The 13,411-nt window shown below is 45.2% G+C and overlaps 1 protein-coding gene across 7 annotated transcripts in view; it reads right to left on the reverse strand.

Annotated features, from left to right (window-relative positions):
- CSMD3 (CUB and Sushi multiple domains 3) overlaps positions 1–13,411 on the reverse strand; it is a 1,888,113-nt gene that overhangs the window by 996,647 nt on the left and 878,055 nt on the right. For 2 of the 7 annotated variants that reach the window (XM_077271099.1, XM_077271101.1), the window contains exon 7: positions 10,048–10,125. The exons of the other annotated variants lie outside the window; for them this stretch is intronic. In XM_077271099.1, coding sequence (XP_077127214.1) covers positions 10,048–10,125 — 78 coding nt within the window. The remainder of the gene's footprint in view (positions 1–10,047; positions 10,126–13,411) is intronic. 7 annotated transcript variants of the gene reach the window in all.

The following is a 13,411-nucleotide window of genomic DNA, read 5'->3' on the forward strand; positions in this document are numbered from 1 at the left end:
TATAGTGCTCTGCACCGTCCATTATTGCCCCATAGCTGTGCCATATAGTGCTCTGCACCGTTGCCCCATAGCTGTGCCATATAGTGCTCTGCACCGTTGCCCCATAGCTGTGCCATATATATAATGCTCTGCACCGTAGTCCCATAGCTGTGCCATATAGTGCTCTGCACCGTTGCCCCATAGCTGTGCCATATAGTGCTCTGCACCATTGCCCCATAGCTGTGCCATATAGTGCTCTGCACCATTGCCCCATAGCTGTGCCATATAGTGCTCTGCACCGTTGCCCCATAGCTGTGCCATATAGTGCTCTGCACCGTCCATTATTGCCCCATAGCTGTGCCATATAGTGCTCTGCACCATTGCCCCATAGCTGTGCCATATAGTGCTCTGCACCATTGCCCCATAGCTGTGCCATATAGTGCTCTGCACCGTTGCCCCATAGCTGTGCCATATAGTGCTCTGCACCATTGCCCCATAGCTGTGCCATATAGTGCTCTGCACCGTCCATTATTGCCCCATAGCTGTGCCATATAGTGCTCTGCACCGTTGCCCCATAGCTGTGCCATATAGTGCTCTGCACCGTTGCCCCATAGCTGTGCCATATATATAATGCTCTGCACCGTTGTCCCATAGCTGTGCCATATAGTGCTCTGCACCGTTGCCCCATAGCTGTGCCATATAGTGCTCTGCACCATTGCCCCATAGCTGTGCCATATAGTGCTCTGCACCATTGCCCCATAGCTGTGCCATATAGTGCTCTGCACCGTTGCCCCATAGCTGTGCCATATAGTGCTCTGCACCGTCCATTATTGCCCCATAGCTGTGCCATATAGTGCTCTGCACCATTGCCCCATAGCTGTGCCATATAGTGCTCTGCACCATTGCCCCATAGCTGTGCCATATAGTGCTCTGCACCGTTGCCCCATAGCTGTGCCATATAGTGCTCTGCACCGTTGCCCCATAGCTGTGCCATATAGTGCTCTGCACCGTCCATTATTGCCCCATAGCTGTGCCATATAGTGCTCTGCACCGTCCATTATTGCCCCATAGCTGTGCCATATAGTGCTCTGCACCATTGCCCCATAGCTGTGCCATATAGTGCTCTGCACCATTGCCCCATAGCTGTGCCATATAGTGCTCTGCACCGTTGCCCCATAGCTGTGCCATATAGTGCTCTGCACCGTTGCCCCATAGCTGTGCCATATAGTGCTCTGCACCGTCCATTATTGCCCCATAGCTGTGCCATATAGTGCTCTGCACCATTGCCCCATAGCTGTGCCATATAGTGCTCTGCCCCGTTGCCCCATAGCTGTGCCATATAGTGCTCTGCACCGTTGCCCCATAGCTGTGCCATATAGTGCTCTGCACCGTCCATTATTGCCCCATAGCTGCTGCTGCTGCTGCTGCAATAAAAAAAAAAAAAAACACATACTCACCTGTCTTGCTTGCAGCTCCTCGGCGCCATCTTCCCGGCGTCTCTCTGCACTGACTGATCAGGCAGAGGGCGGCGCGCACACTATAGGCGTCATCGCGCCCTCTGCCTGAACAGTCAGAGCGGAGAGACGCCGGGAAGATGGCGCGACGCCCGGTGTGTGGAACGAGGACAGGTGAATATGTCATACTTACCTGCTCCCGGCGTCCCGCTCCTTCCCCCGGACAGCTGGTCTTCGGTGCCGCAGCCTCTTCCTCTGTCAGCGGTCACCGGCACCGCTTCATTAGAGAAATGAATAGGCGGCTCCGCCCCTATGGGAGGTGGAGCCGCCTATTCATTTCTCTAATGAGCGGTCCCACGTGACCGCTCAGGGGAAGAGGCTGCGGCACCGAAGACAGTGTGACGGGCAGGGGGAGCGCCAGGATCGCCGGGACTAGGTGAGTATATGACAGTGCTCACCCGCCGACCCCACCACCGATCATGACTTGAGTATAAGCCGAGAGGGGCACTTTCAGCCCAAAAATTTGGGCTGAAAATCTCGGCTTATACTCGAGTATATACGGTAATTTCAGGTCCTGATGCCTATTTCTGCATTGAGGACCTGAAATTACGTCACGGCTTGCTGTGATTGGTCGCGTCGCGGTCACATGGGCGGCACGCAACCAATCACAAGCCGTGACGTAATTTTAAAAATGCGTGCGTCTCCTGCTTCCCATGACGTCACGGCTTGTGATTGGTTGCGTCGCCCATGTGACCGCGACGCGACCAATCACAAGCCGGAACGTAATTTTAAATTCCTGAATGCCTAGAATTAGGCATTGAGGACCTGAAAATTACGTCACGGCTTGCTGTGATTGGTCGCGTCGCGGCCACATGGGCGGCACGCGACCAATCACAAGCCGTGACGTCACGGAAGGAAGTAAAAGCGCGCATTTTAAGCAAAGAACGCTGCCGGTTCCCTCGGTGAGGTCCAGGCTGCGTCGGAGAGGTGAGTATAGCAATATTTTTTATTTTAATTCTTAATTTTACACATTAATGTTGTTTCGATACCGATACCCGATACCACAAAAGTATCGGATCTCGGTATCGGAATTCCGATACCCGCAAGTATCGGCCGATACCCGATACTTGCGGTATCGGAATGCTCAACACTAGTCATGAAGTATGGCATGTGCAACAAAGTACCGGGTTTCAATAGAGTAGAAAATCCTGACCTGGCATGAGAGACCCAAGGATTTCAGAGAAAGCGGTTATGATTATTCTCAGTTTCTTGGCTACTATGAATATAGAGTGACCAAGCCATGTAATACAGCAATGTGACATATGGACCTTTTTGTAGAAATTGTTTTTAACCCCTTAGTGACCACCAATATGTATTTTTACTGACCTGAGATATAAGTGAATAGCATCCCCCAACAGGTGATAATGCACTATAGTGGACACCTAGATGCACCAGCCACAATTGGTGTTGGCACCAGCCATTGCCGTTTAACCCCTTAGATGCTGCAGTCAATAGTGACTAAATCGTCGAGATGGCTAACAAAGTGTTAGGGCTAGAGGAAAACACCGAGTAAATATAGAGGTTTTATTATAATTGATGCGTTCGCAGCCCGGGGTCCACCGTGCAGGAGAACCTGCTGCTAGCAAATGGCGGAACTATATGGCGGTATGAGTTAACCCTGTTACTTCACAGAGTAGCTGAAACTCAAAGCACTGTGCCCTGTTTGACTTCACAGTGGCACAAGCTAACTACTCAACAGAGAGCAGTCAGTGGTCATGCATGCACACAAACTCCTCGCCGGAGGTGCCAGCATTCTAGGGGCATATTTCAGCCAGGTTCCTGAATACATTCACACAAAATCTCCTCGCCGGAGGTGCCAGCTTTCTAAGGGCTTATTTCAGCCGGGTCCCTGAACACAAACTCACATGACCACACTGGCACAAAGCACATAACATAGAACAATACTAGTGCATGGCCGTGTGGCCATGCGAGCCTTAAATAGTTGCAGCACATACAGGACCTTCCTAGAAGGACCAATGAGAGGCTGCCACAGAGCGTGAGCACCTACAGGACCTTCCTGAAGGACCAATGGCCTTAGCTGCAGTATCTGATCATGTGACCCTCGATCTCCACTGAGAGATCTTACTCTGGGCATGCTCAGAACGAGAAAAGCAGGACTTAGTCCCAGAAGCATCTGTTCGCTGCTGCCCAGCACTGACTTCCATGGCAGAAGCAGGAAAAGCAGCAGTAACTCTTTGTACAGAGACAGACTGAGCGAGACGCTGGGACCGACGTCTCCGCTGAGCAGGCTCCACAAGAATGGGAGACTGCAGTGGAGATGGCCAGAGATTCCCCCTGTGCAGAGGGGGGAACAAGACCCCTAACATTACCCCCCTCCTAGGGCCCCCCTCCTTGGGCCTCACTACGTTCGAAGGCAGCAATGAGCTGCGGAGCCCGAATGTGCTCAGGAGGCTCCCAGGACATATCCTCAGGACCGTAACCCTTCCAGTCCACCAAATAAAATTTTTTGCCACAAACCACGTTGCACCCCAAAATAGCGTTCACCTCGTAATCGTCCGTAGACAAACCTGATGTCCCGGCAGATGACTCAGAAAACCGGGACATGTATACGGGCTTAAGGAGGGACACATGAAAGGTGTCGGTGATACCAAGGCGTGGAGGAAGGGCTAGATGGTAGACCACAGGATTAACCTGTTCAAGGACCTTGAAGGGACCCAAGTAAAGAGGTGCAAACTTAGTGGACTCAAGACGCAGCTTGATTTTACTAGCAGAGAGCCACACTAAGTCGCCAGGAGCAAAGGTCGGGGCAGGGCGCCGATGTGCATCGGCGGAGGACCTCATTCTCTCCTTGGAGGCCCGGATGGCATCCTGAGTCCCAAATGTCTCATGCCTCCACTGCCCAGTCTGCCACCCTGGAGTCAGCAGAGGACACGGGCATAGGCACAGGAACCCGTGGATATTGGCGGTAATTAAGGAGGAAAGGAGTCTGACCAGTGGAGTCAGCTACAGCGTTGTTAAGGGCAAACTCAGCCCATGGTAACAAAAATGCCCAGTCATCCTGCCTGGCAGAAACAAAATGTCGTCAATAAGTGACCAGAGTCTGATTAGCCCTCTCAAACAACCCATTCGTCTCGGGATGATAAGCCGAGGAGCGATTTAACTCAATACTGAGTAGACGACAAAGCTCCCTACAGAATCGAGATGCAAACTGGGGACCCTGGTCACTGACAATCTGGTCCGGCATACCGTGTAAGCGAAAGATATGCTTGATGAACAAGGCTGCCAGAGCCAATGCAGAAGGTAGCCGTGGAAGAGGCACCATATGAACCATTTTGGAAAAATGGTCGGTGATCACCCAGATAATGGTGCAGTTACGAGACTTGGGTAAGCCCACCACAAAGTCCATCCCGACCATCTCCCAGGGCCTGTCCGCCACCGGCAGAGGGTAAAGTAACCCAGCTGGCCGTTGCCGAGGGGACTTGTTCTTGGTGCAAGAGCCACACACCTGAACATAGTCTGCGACATCACAAGCCATATGCGGCCACCAGTATGTCCTTGCCAGTAACTCAGATGTCCTTTGGGAACCAAAATGTCCACCCACCCTGGACGAGTGTGCCCAAGAGAGAACCTCCGGTCACAAACTGGATGGTACAAAATTCTTGCCCGGAGGCACAATCTAGCGAAACCGGGGCAACAGTTCTCAGGCTCTCAGTGGGGACAATAAGCCGAGGCTCCTCTTCCTCCTCCACAGATGACACAACGGAGCAAGAGAGTGTGTCGGCATGAATGTTCTTCTCCCCAGAAAGAAAATGGAGGGTGAAATGAAACCGGGAGAAGAACAAGGACCATCTGGCCTGGCAAGAATTTAACTACTGGGCTGTCTGTAGGTACACCAATTTTATATGATCTGTGAAGACTTGGAAGGGAAAACGAGCTCCCTCCAAGAGATGTCTCCACTCCGAGAAAGCCAACTTCATGGCTAGCAACTCCCTGTCCCCAATGGAATAATTCCTCTTTGCTGGTGAGAAGGTCTTAGAAAAGAAGAAGCAAGGATGCTTCCGACCTTGAGCATCCTTTTGGAAGAGAACTGCTCCAGCACCAACAGATGAGGCATCCACCTCCATGATAAAAGGCTTACCTACATCGGGGCGATGTAGGATCTGAGCGCTAGAGAAGTGTGACTTTAAGGAGTTAAAGGTCTTGGAGACCTCCTCAGACCACAATTTGGGATTTGCTCCCTTCTTGGTTAGGGCAACCAAGGGAGCTACCAAAGTTGAGAAGTGCGGAATGAACTGGCAATAATAATTAATGAACCCCATAAAGCGCTGCACCGCTTTAAGAAAATGTGGTTCCTGCCAGTCCATCACAGCCTGTAGTTTGGCAGGATCCATAGACAATCCCTTGGTGGAGATGATATAGCCTAGGAAAAGTAAGGACTCCTGCTCGAACATACACTTCTCCAACTTGGCATAGAGGGAGCTTGCCCATAGGAGGTCGAAGACTTTGCAAACATCTCTCCGGTGGGAGTCAATATCTGGAGAGTAGATGAGAATATCATCCAGATAGACTATGACCGAGGTGGAGAGCATATCCCGGAAGATGTTGTTCACAAAGTCTTGGAAAACAGCTGGGGCATTACAGAGCCCGAAGTGCATCAACAGATATTAATAGTGCCCATCCCTGGTGTTAAAAGCCGTCTTCCTTTCGTCCCTCTCACATATGCGAATCAGGTTGAAAGCACCCTGCAGATCTAATTTAGTAAATACCCTTGCTCCCCGAAGCCTATCAAAGAGCTCAGATATCAAGGGCAAAGGATACTTATTCTTAACGGTGATGGCGATAAGACCCCTGTAATCTATGCATGGACGCAGTTCCCCATTCTTCTTCTGTACGAAGAAGAACCAAGCCCCAGCAGGTGACACTGACTTCCTGATGAACCCTCTTGCCAGATTCTCTTGAATGTACTGAGACATTGCCTCCGTCTCCGGGAGAGATAACGGATAGACTCGACCCCGGGGAGGCTCAGCACCAGGCAAGAGGTCAATAGGACAGTCATAGGGGCGATGGGGCGGAAGGGTCTCCGCCGCCTTTTTGGAGAACACGTCAGCATAAGACCAATATTGCTTGGGGAGAGAGGATAGATCTGCGGGTACCTCTGTAGTAGCAACCTGAACGCACTCCCTCTGACACCTACCCCCACAAGATTCACCCCATCCCAAAATTCTGCCTGAGGACCACTCGATATGAGGAGAGTGGTACCGTAGCCAAGGTATCCCCAACAGGACCTCATCAATTCCCTCAGGAATGACGAGCAGAGATATAATCTGATGGGATGTCGACATGGACAGAGTAAAAGGGAAGGTCTGGTGTGTTATCTGTGAGGGCAGTGTCAACCCATTCACCACTCGTACCATTACTGGATGAGCTAGCATAACCAGGGGTATTGCGTGACATTGGGCGAAGGCAGAAGACATAAAATTGCCCTCCACCCCAGAATCCATGCAGAGCTCTACCGAGTGGGAGGATGAGCCCATAATAATTGTCCCCTTAAAGGACAATTTGGAGGCAAACGTCGCCGTGTCTAGTGTACTTCCACCTACTAGACGCTGATGTTTCCTCGACCACTGGGGACATCTGGTGGAAAGATGTCCTGACTACTGGCAAACATGAAAGACCTTGAGTGCACAAGCGGTCCGGGACTTAGATCCCGCTTGTGACACTTCCATGGCCTCATGTGACTCAGGAACCAGGACCAGACCGGAGAGGTTTGGCAAAGGTGGGAGCCAGCCGAAACATCTGCCTACACTGGGCTCGCTCTAACCTCCGCTTGTTAAAACGGAGGTCAATATGAGTAGAGACAGTTATTAACTCCTCCAGTGTGGCAGGAATCTCCCTAGTGGCCAGAGCATCCTTTACGTGATCAGCCAGCCCCCTCCAAAATATGGGGATAAGGGCTTTGTCCGACCACTCCAGCTCTGAAGCTAAAGTACGGAAGTGGATGGCAAAATGGCTGAAAAAAGGACACACCCTGAGTTAATGCCAGCAGTTGGAGTGCCGTGTCATGGGTGACTCGAGGTCCTAAAAAGACCTGTTTCAGAGTGCTCAGGAACAGCGGAACACTCTGCACCACATGATCGCCACACTCTCACAGTGGCGTAGCCCATTCCAACGCTCTGTCCGACAAGAGAGACACAATAAATCCCACCTTAGCCCGCTCTGTGGGAAAACGTGCAGCCAGGAGCTCGAGGTAAATAGAGCACTGACTCACGAATCCCCTACAAGATTTGCTATCTCCAGAAAAATTTTCTGGCAGCGGGAGGCGGGATAATGTCGGAACAGGGGTGGCAGTGGACAAGGTTGCTGCAGCCACGCTTAGCAGCCTGTACAGCTACTGCGGTAACATCCACAGCTGAGCTTGAGCACGGGGTCCAACGTGCAGGAGAACCTGCTGCTAGCAAACGGCGGAACTATATGGTGGTATGAGCTAGCCCTGTTACTTCACAGAGTAGCCAAAACTCAAAGCACTGCGCCCTGTTTGACTTCACAATGGCACAGGCTAACTACTCAACAGAGAGCAGTCAGAGGTCATGCATGCACACAAACTCCTTGCCGGAGGTGCCAGCATTCTAGGGGCTTATTTCAGCCAGGTCCCTGAATACATTTACACAAAATCTCCTTGCCGGAGGTGCCAGCATTCTAGGGGCTTATTTCAGCCAGGTCCCTGAACACAAACTCACATGACCACACTGGCACAAAGCACATAACATAGAACAATACTAGCGCATGGCCGTGCGGCCATGCGAGCCTTAAATAGTTGCAGCACATACAGGACCTTCCTAGAAGGACCAATGAGAGGCTGCCACAGAGTGTGTGCACCTACAGGAACTTCCTGAAGGACCAATGGCCTTAGCTGCAGTATCTGATCATGTGACCATCGATCTCCACTGAGAGATCTTACTCTGGGCATGCTCAGAACGAGAAAAGCAGGACTTAGTCCCAGAAGCGTCTGCTCGCCGCTGCCCAGCACTGACTTCCATGGCAGAAGCAGGAAAAGCAGCAGTAACTCTTTGTACAGAGTCAGATTGAGCGAGACGCAAGGACCGACATCTCCGCTGAGCAGGCTCCACTGTGGCAGAAGAAGAATGGGAGATCGCAGTGGAGATGGCCCGAGATTCACCCTGTGCAGAGGCGGGAACTCGACCCCTAACAAAAAGTGTTGGTACTCCCTTTTTAAATCTATTGGAAATCTGAAATCATGATTGTGTGGTCTTGATGATTGCCATGGCAATTCGTGGCCAAATAATGACCTTAAAGTTTGCCAACTATAATCACCTATTCAGAAGTTAGCAACATTTAGGTGGTAAAAATACAAATTTCTATTCCTGTTGCGCCACTTTGACTTAAATCCCGAAAGCCCCTGAAGGGTTAATAAACTTCCTGACTGCAGTTTTGAATATATTGAGTGGTTTTGTGTTTAAAATGGTGTAATCTTTTGGGGGGTTTCCAATATTTAGTCTCTTCAGAACTGAACAGGTCCCTTAAAAAAAAGTTTTGTAAATTTCATTTCAAAAATGAAAAATTGCTGCTACATTTTTAAACCTTCTAACATCCTAACAAAATAAAATGACATTTTACAGATGGTCCTTATGTAAAGTAGACATCTCTAAATTAAAGGGATAATCATTCAAAGTTGCTAATTGCTATTTTTTAAATCAAATTTATGATATTTATATAAATAAACTTAAAACACTTCAATCTAATATTACCATTAACATAAAATTTAATGTGTTATGAAAATACAAACTGAGCTGTGTTGAATCATTCTAAAGTTATTGGAACAAAAATTGATACATTGCTGATTTGAAAAATGTGGCCCGGTCACTAAGAGGTATTATTAAGAATAAGTTGGATTTAAGTTGCTCATAATCAAGAAATATATCATTGGAAGCTCTGATCCAGGCAAGAAAAGAGTGTGTCTTAGCAATGTCTTTGTTTTCTCTGCTTTAGAAATAGCGGTGCATGTCTCTTCTGAAAAAGCGAAAACTATATTTTTATATCCCATGTTTATTTACTTAAAATATGCACTTGCCAATACCTTGATATAAAAAGAAGATAGATTGAAAACATTTATAAAAAGTCTTAAAATTTGCACCAGTAAAATAGATCTTAGAGTATTTTAAGAACTATATTTCCTATTCACAAATGCAAAGTTTATTGGTAGCTGAAGAATGAGCAAAGGAAAAGAGTATCGCAACTAAAATTCCAGAAATCCACAAGGATTGCATACCACAGTCTGTGCAAATAGAAAGAAAAGTTTTCCAATTGCATCTTTACTTGCGGAGACTACTGCCGGTTCAAAATCTGATACTTCCTGTGCTCAAAAATGTTCATGTAAGCAGATCCCAAAAGACCAAACAAAAAACATAAATTGATTAACCCTAACGTAAGACCATTATGTTGGAAAGAATAACATGCAGGCTAAAGGTAAAAAATATATACATTGGCGTTAAACAATGCTTTAATAACAAGAATATACACAGACACAAAAGGTCAACGATGCACCAAAAGTAGAAACGAAAATGGGTACACTCACAGATAGAAAACTTGCTGCTGATGTCTTTCCCTGGAAACAATTTAAATCCTCTAGACTTAAAATCTATGGACCTTTTCACTATTTAGGAAAACAAAGAAGAACATGTATAAGGTAAAACAGTCTAGTTGAATCATTTTTCTTCAAGCTTTCAAATGTCATCATTTCTTTTGAACTGTTTACAAAAAAAATTTGAAAAGTGCAAAAATACATTTTGCTCAATATTTGGAAAGTTCTATGTAGTAGGCTTTGCTATGATTTCACCTTTGAAAGTTCTGCTTTATTTTTTTTTGTTTAGAGTATTTATGGCCTTGTAAAGGCAGTGCTCTTATGATCTTTCATGTGGGCTGTCAGTCAATTGTTTTTAAGAACTACCATTTATTAGTAGCTTTAGATAATATTTTCTGCACACGGAGCTAAAGGTAAGTTGTATTTAAATCTTAAGTATTAAAATAGAATCTTATACAAATAGAGGAAGATTTGGGTTGACAATTCTGATACAACTATATGGTATATACATTTATGCATATTTTGCCTATATTTCTAATGTTAAAATATTAGAGCAGATATTAACCCCCTTGTGCATATGGACATAACTCTATGTCTTGCTCTGGAGTTATTATGTGAAGGGAGCCCAAGAGCTGAGCTCCCTCTACAAATGGTTGAAGTCAATTACGTTACATAGCCAGCATCAGTCTCTAAAAGCCCTGGCGCTGCTGTTAACCATTTACATACCATATTTAAGTTATGTCACTGTCAGTGTGGGCACCATGTAAGATAACAGGGGAACAATAAGTTACTATAACAGCAAGGGGCCTGCGGAAGACCCCTGTCACAACCATATTGATCCTCCTCTGAAGGTCATCTGTCTGCTAAGCATTGAATGAGATACTGATTTTAATTATATACTGCAATACTGTGGTATTGTATTATATGGTATAAGCTATCAGATGATTGCAGGTTCAACTGACCTAATATACTTGAAAAAATATAAAAGAATAAAAAAAAACTGTAAAAATTCAAATCACCTCTTCTTCCCCCTATTAAAAATAAAGAAATAATAAAATAAACCTCAGGCATTGTTATGCCTATAAAAGTCCGATGTATCAATATATATAATTAATTAATCTGAATATTAATTCCTGTAATGGAACGAAAGTTTAAACAATAGAATTGAATTTTTTTTGCATAAAAAAAGCAATAAAAAGTGATAAAAATTTTCAAAAAACAAGCCCTCATCTAGTTACCTTGATAGAAAGCACAAACATTATAGTTTTCGAAAAAGAGCAACACAGATGAAAATGTTTCAGGATTTTTTTAACAATGAAAGAAAAAAAAGGGGGCTGTAATTTTACTCACATGGAAAATTAGATTTCTAGATAAATTCTACCATACAATAAACTCACTAAAAAGAAATAAAATAAAATAAAAACTATAGTGGAAGTTTCTACCATTTCACTCAACCTGGATTTTTTTTCTGTTATATTTTATGGTAAAATGAAGTGTTTAATTTTAAAATGCAAGTCATCCAACAAAAAAACATGCCCTATTATAGCCATATTGATGAAAAAATATAAAAGTTATGACTCTATAGAAGCAGAAGAGAAAAAATGAAAATGCAAAAATGGAAAATTTGACCAAAGTTGAGCGATTATTATTGTATTGTTATTTCATTAGGTTTGACTAAATAGCAATAAAGCTTAAGGAGGTGCAGAGGTCTATTAAATAAGTAAGTAATTAATATATATTTCTTTTTAAATGCACTAATTAGAATAGTTATTCTTTTAAATAACTTAGTTTTTTAAAAGTAGCATTTTTCTGTAGCATTTTTTCCAACTTGCCATTATCAACATAAAAAGAGACAAGTCATTAATATTCTAATTCAAGGAATAGTTTTATGACAGACAACAGACAGGAGAACCTTCACTATCAGCAGTTGATTTCTATGGTTCCTCATCACCTGGCAAACTACTATTTTGACAGAAGTTGATATTGCTTGTCTGTGTTTACATTAGGAGCGCGCGAGAAAAATTGTATTAATAAGTTGCCTAAATGCAAAGATAACTAAAATGAATAAGAATATGATTGACTTGTCTCCTCTAACAACTGGTGTTAGGAAAAAGTAGGATTGGGCATGCTGAACTTCAATGTGTCTCTTCCCTTGTTCTAAAGGTGTAATGGTAAATATTTGTTTATAAACAATCGACTATTTACAAGGACAATATTTAGAGGCCAGCAAATCGGTTTATATTTCCGTATATTAAAATAATAATTGACTCGCAGAGAGAGAGATATGATGTAATACAGAGTGCACCATCCTGTAGCTTGTAAGTCACATGTGGCTCTTGTGCCCCTGTTGCGTGGCTCACGGCTATCTACTTTCCCAGGGTGTTAGTACTGGGAATAGTTGACATCCAGGAGCAGGATGAAGTAAAAGAAGAGGATGAGTCTTGACAAGGTTAAGGCTGCCTCCTCCTACTTGCTAGTGATGCCACCCCACTCAGTGTGCGGCTGACTCTGCCTCTTGATGTGTCTCTGCTGCACACTCAATATTCCAGCACAGTAAGAGGCTACAGGTAGCCACACACACAAATGGAAAGCACAAAGCATAATTTTCAAGTGCTGTTTCCACTGCTTATTAAGTGAATGCTATTGCCAGCACGTGTGTAAGCAGCAGTAGGCTGTTTCTGTCCATGACCTCTAATGCTGCTGATGACCAGTCTCACTTCCTGTGAGAGGGCCATTACTAGCATAGTACTTACTCGAAAAGCTCTGGACACAGCTGATTTCCCCCCACACCACCATCAGTTTCAGAAAGACATCTCCTGTGTCTGCTAACATAGTATGAGAATGTAGAGCTTTCTTCAGCGCCGACAATTATGATTCTTATAGCAGCATAAACATTCTAACCCGTTGCCGAACAAGAATTTTTCTACTTTGTCAGCAAATCGGAGACATGTTTTAATGGGTCAAAAGTTGAGACCAATCATTCTTATGAACCCTCATCTTCCATTCACCAGTCATGGTCATCAAAAGCAATTTCCTCTATGAGAATGCACGTGTATGTGAAGATTAGGAAGATTAGCTATAACTCAAGCAAGTGTTGGACCAACAGCTATTAAAGCTGTAATATTACCTTTTTGAGGTAGAAAACGCTTCTAGAAAATACAGGCAGTATTTTCTCTAAAATGTTTTCTTTGATGCCTTTTAGCTTTGGCTTTGCCTTTGGGCTTTTATTTTTTTCATTTCACAAATAAAATAGTGGCGGCTGCTAAGCCGACTGATGAATCGTCAGGTCACTTCTTTTAGCCTCTTTATGGCTTTTTAAGCCTGATCCGGTTAAAAGAAGGGAAAAAAAAATATGTAA

Source organism: Ranitomeya variabilis, chromosome 6, assembly GCF_051348905.1.
Source record: "Ranitomeya variabilis isolate aRanVar5 chromosome 6, aRanVar5.hap1, whole genome shotgun sequence".
NCBI classification, from domain to species: domain Eukaryota; kingdom Metazoa; phylum Chordata; class Amphibia; order Anura; family Dendrobatidae; genus Ranitomeya; species Ranitomeya variabilis.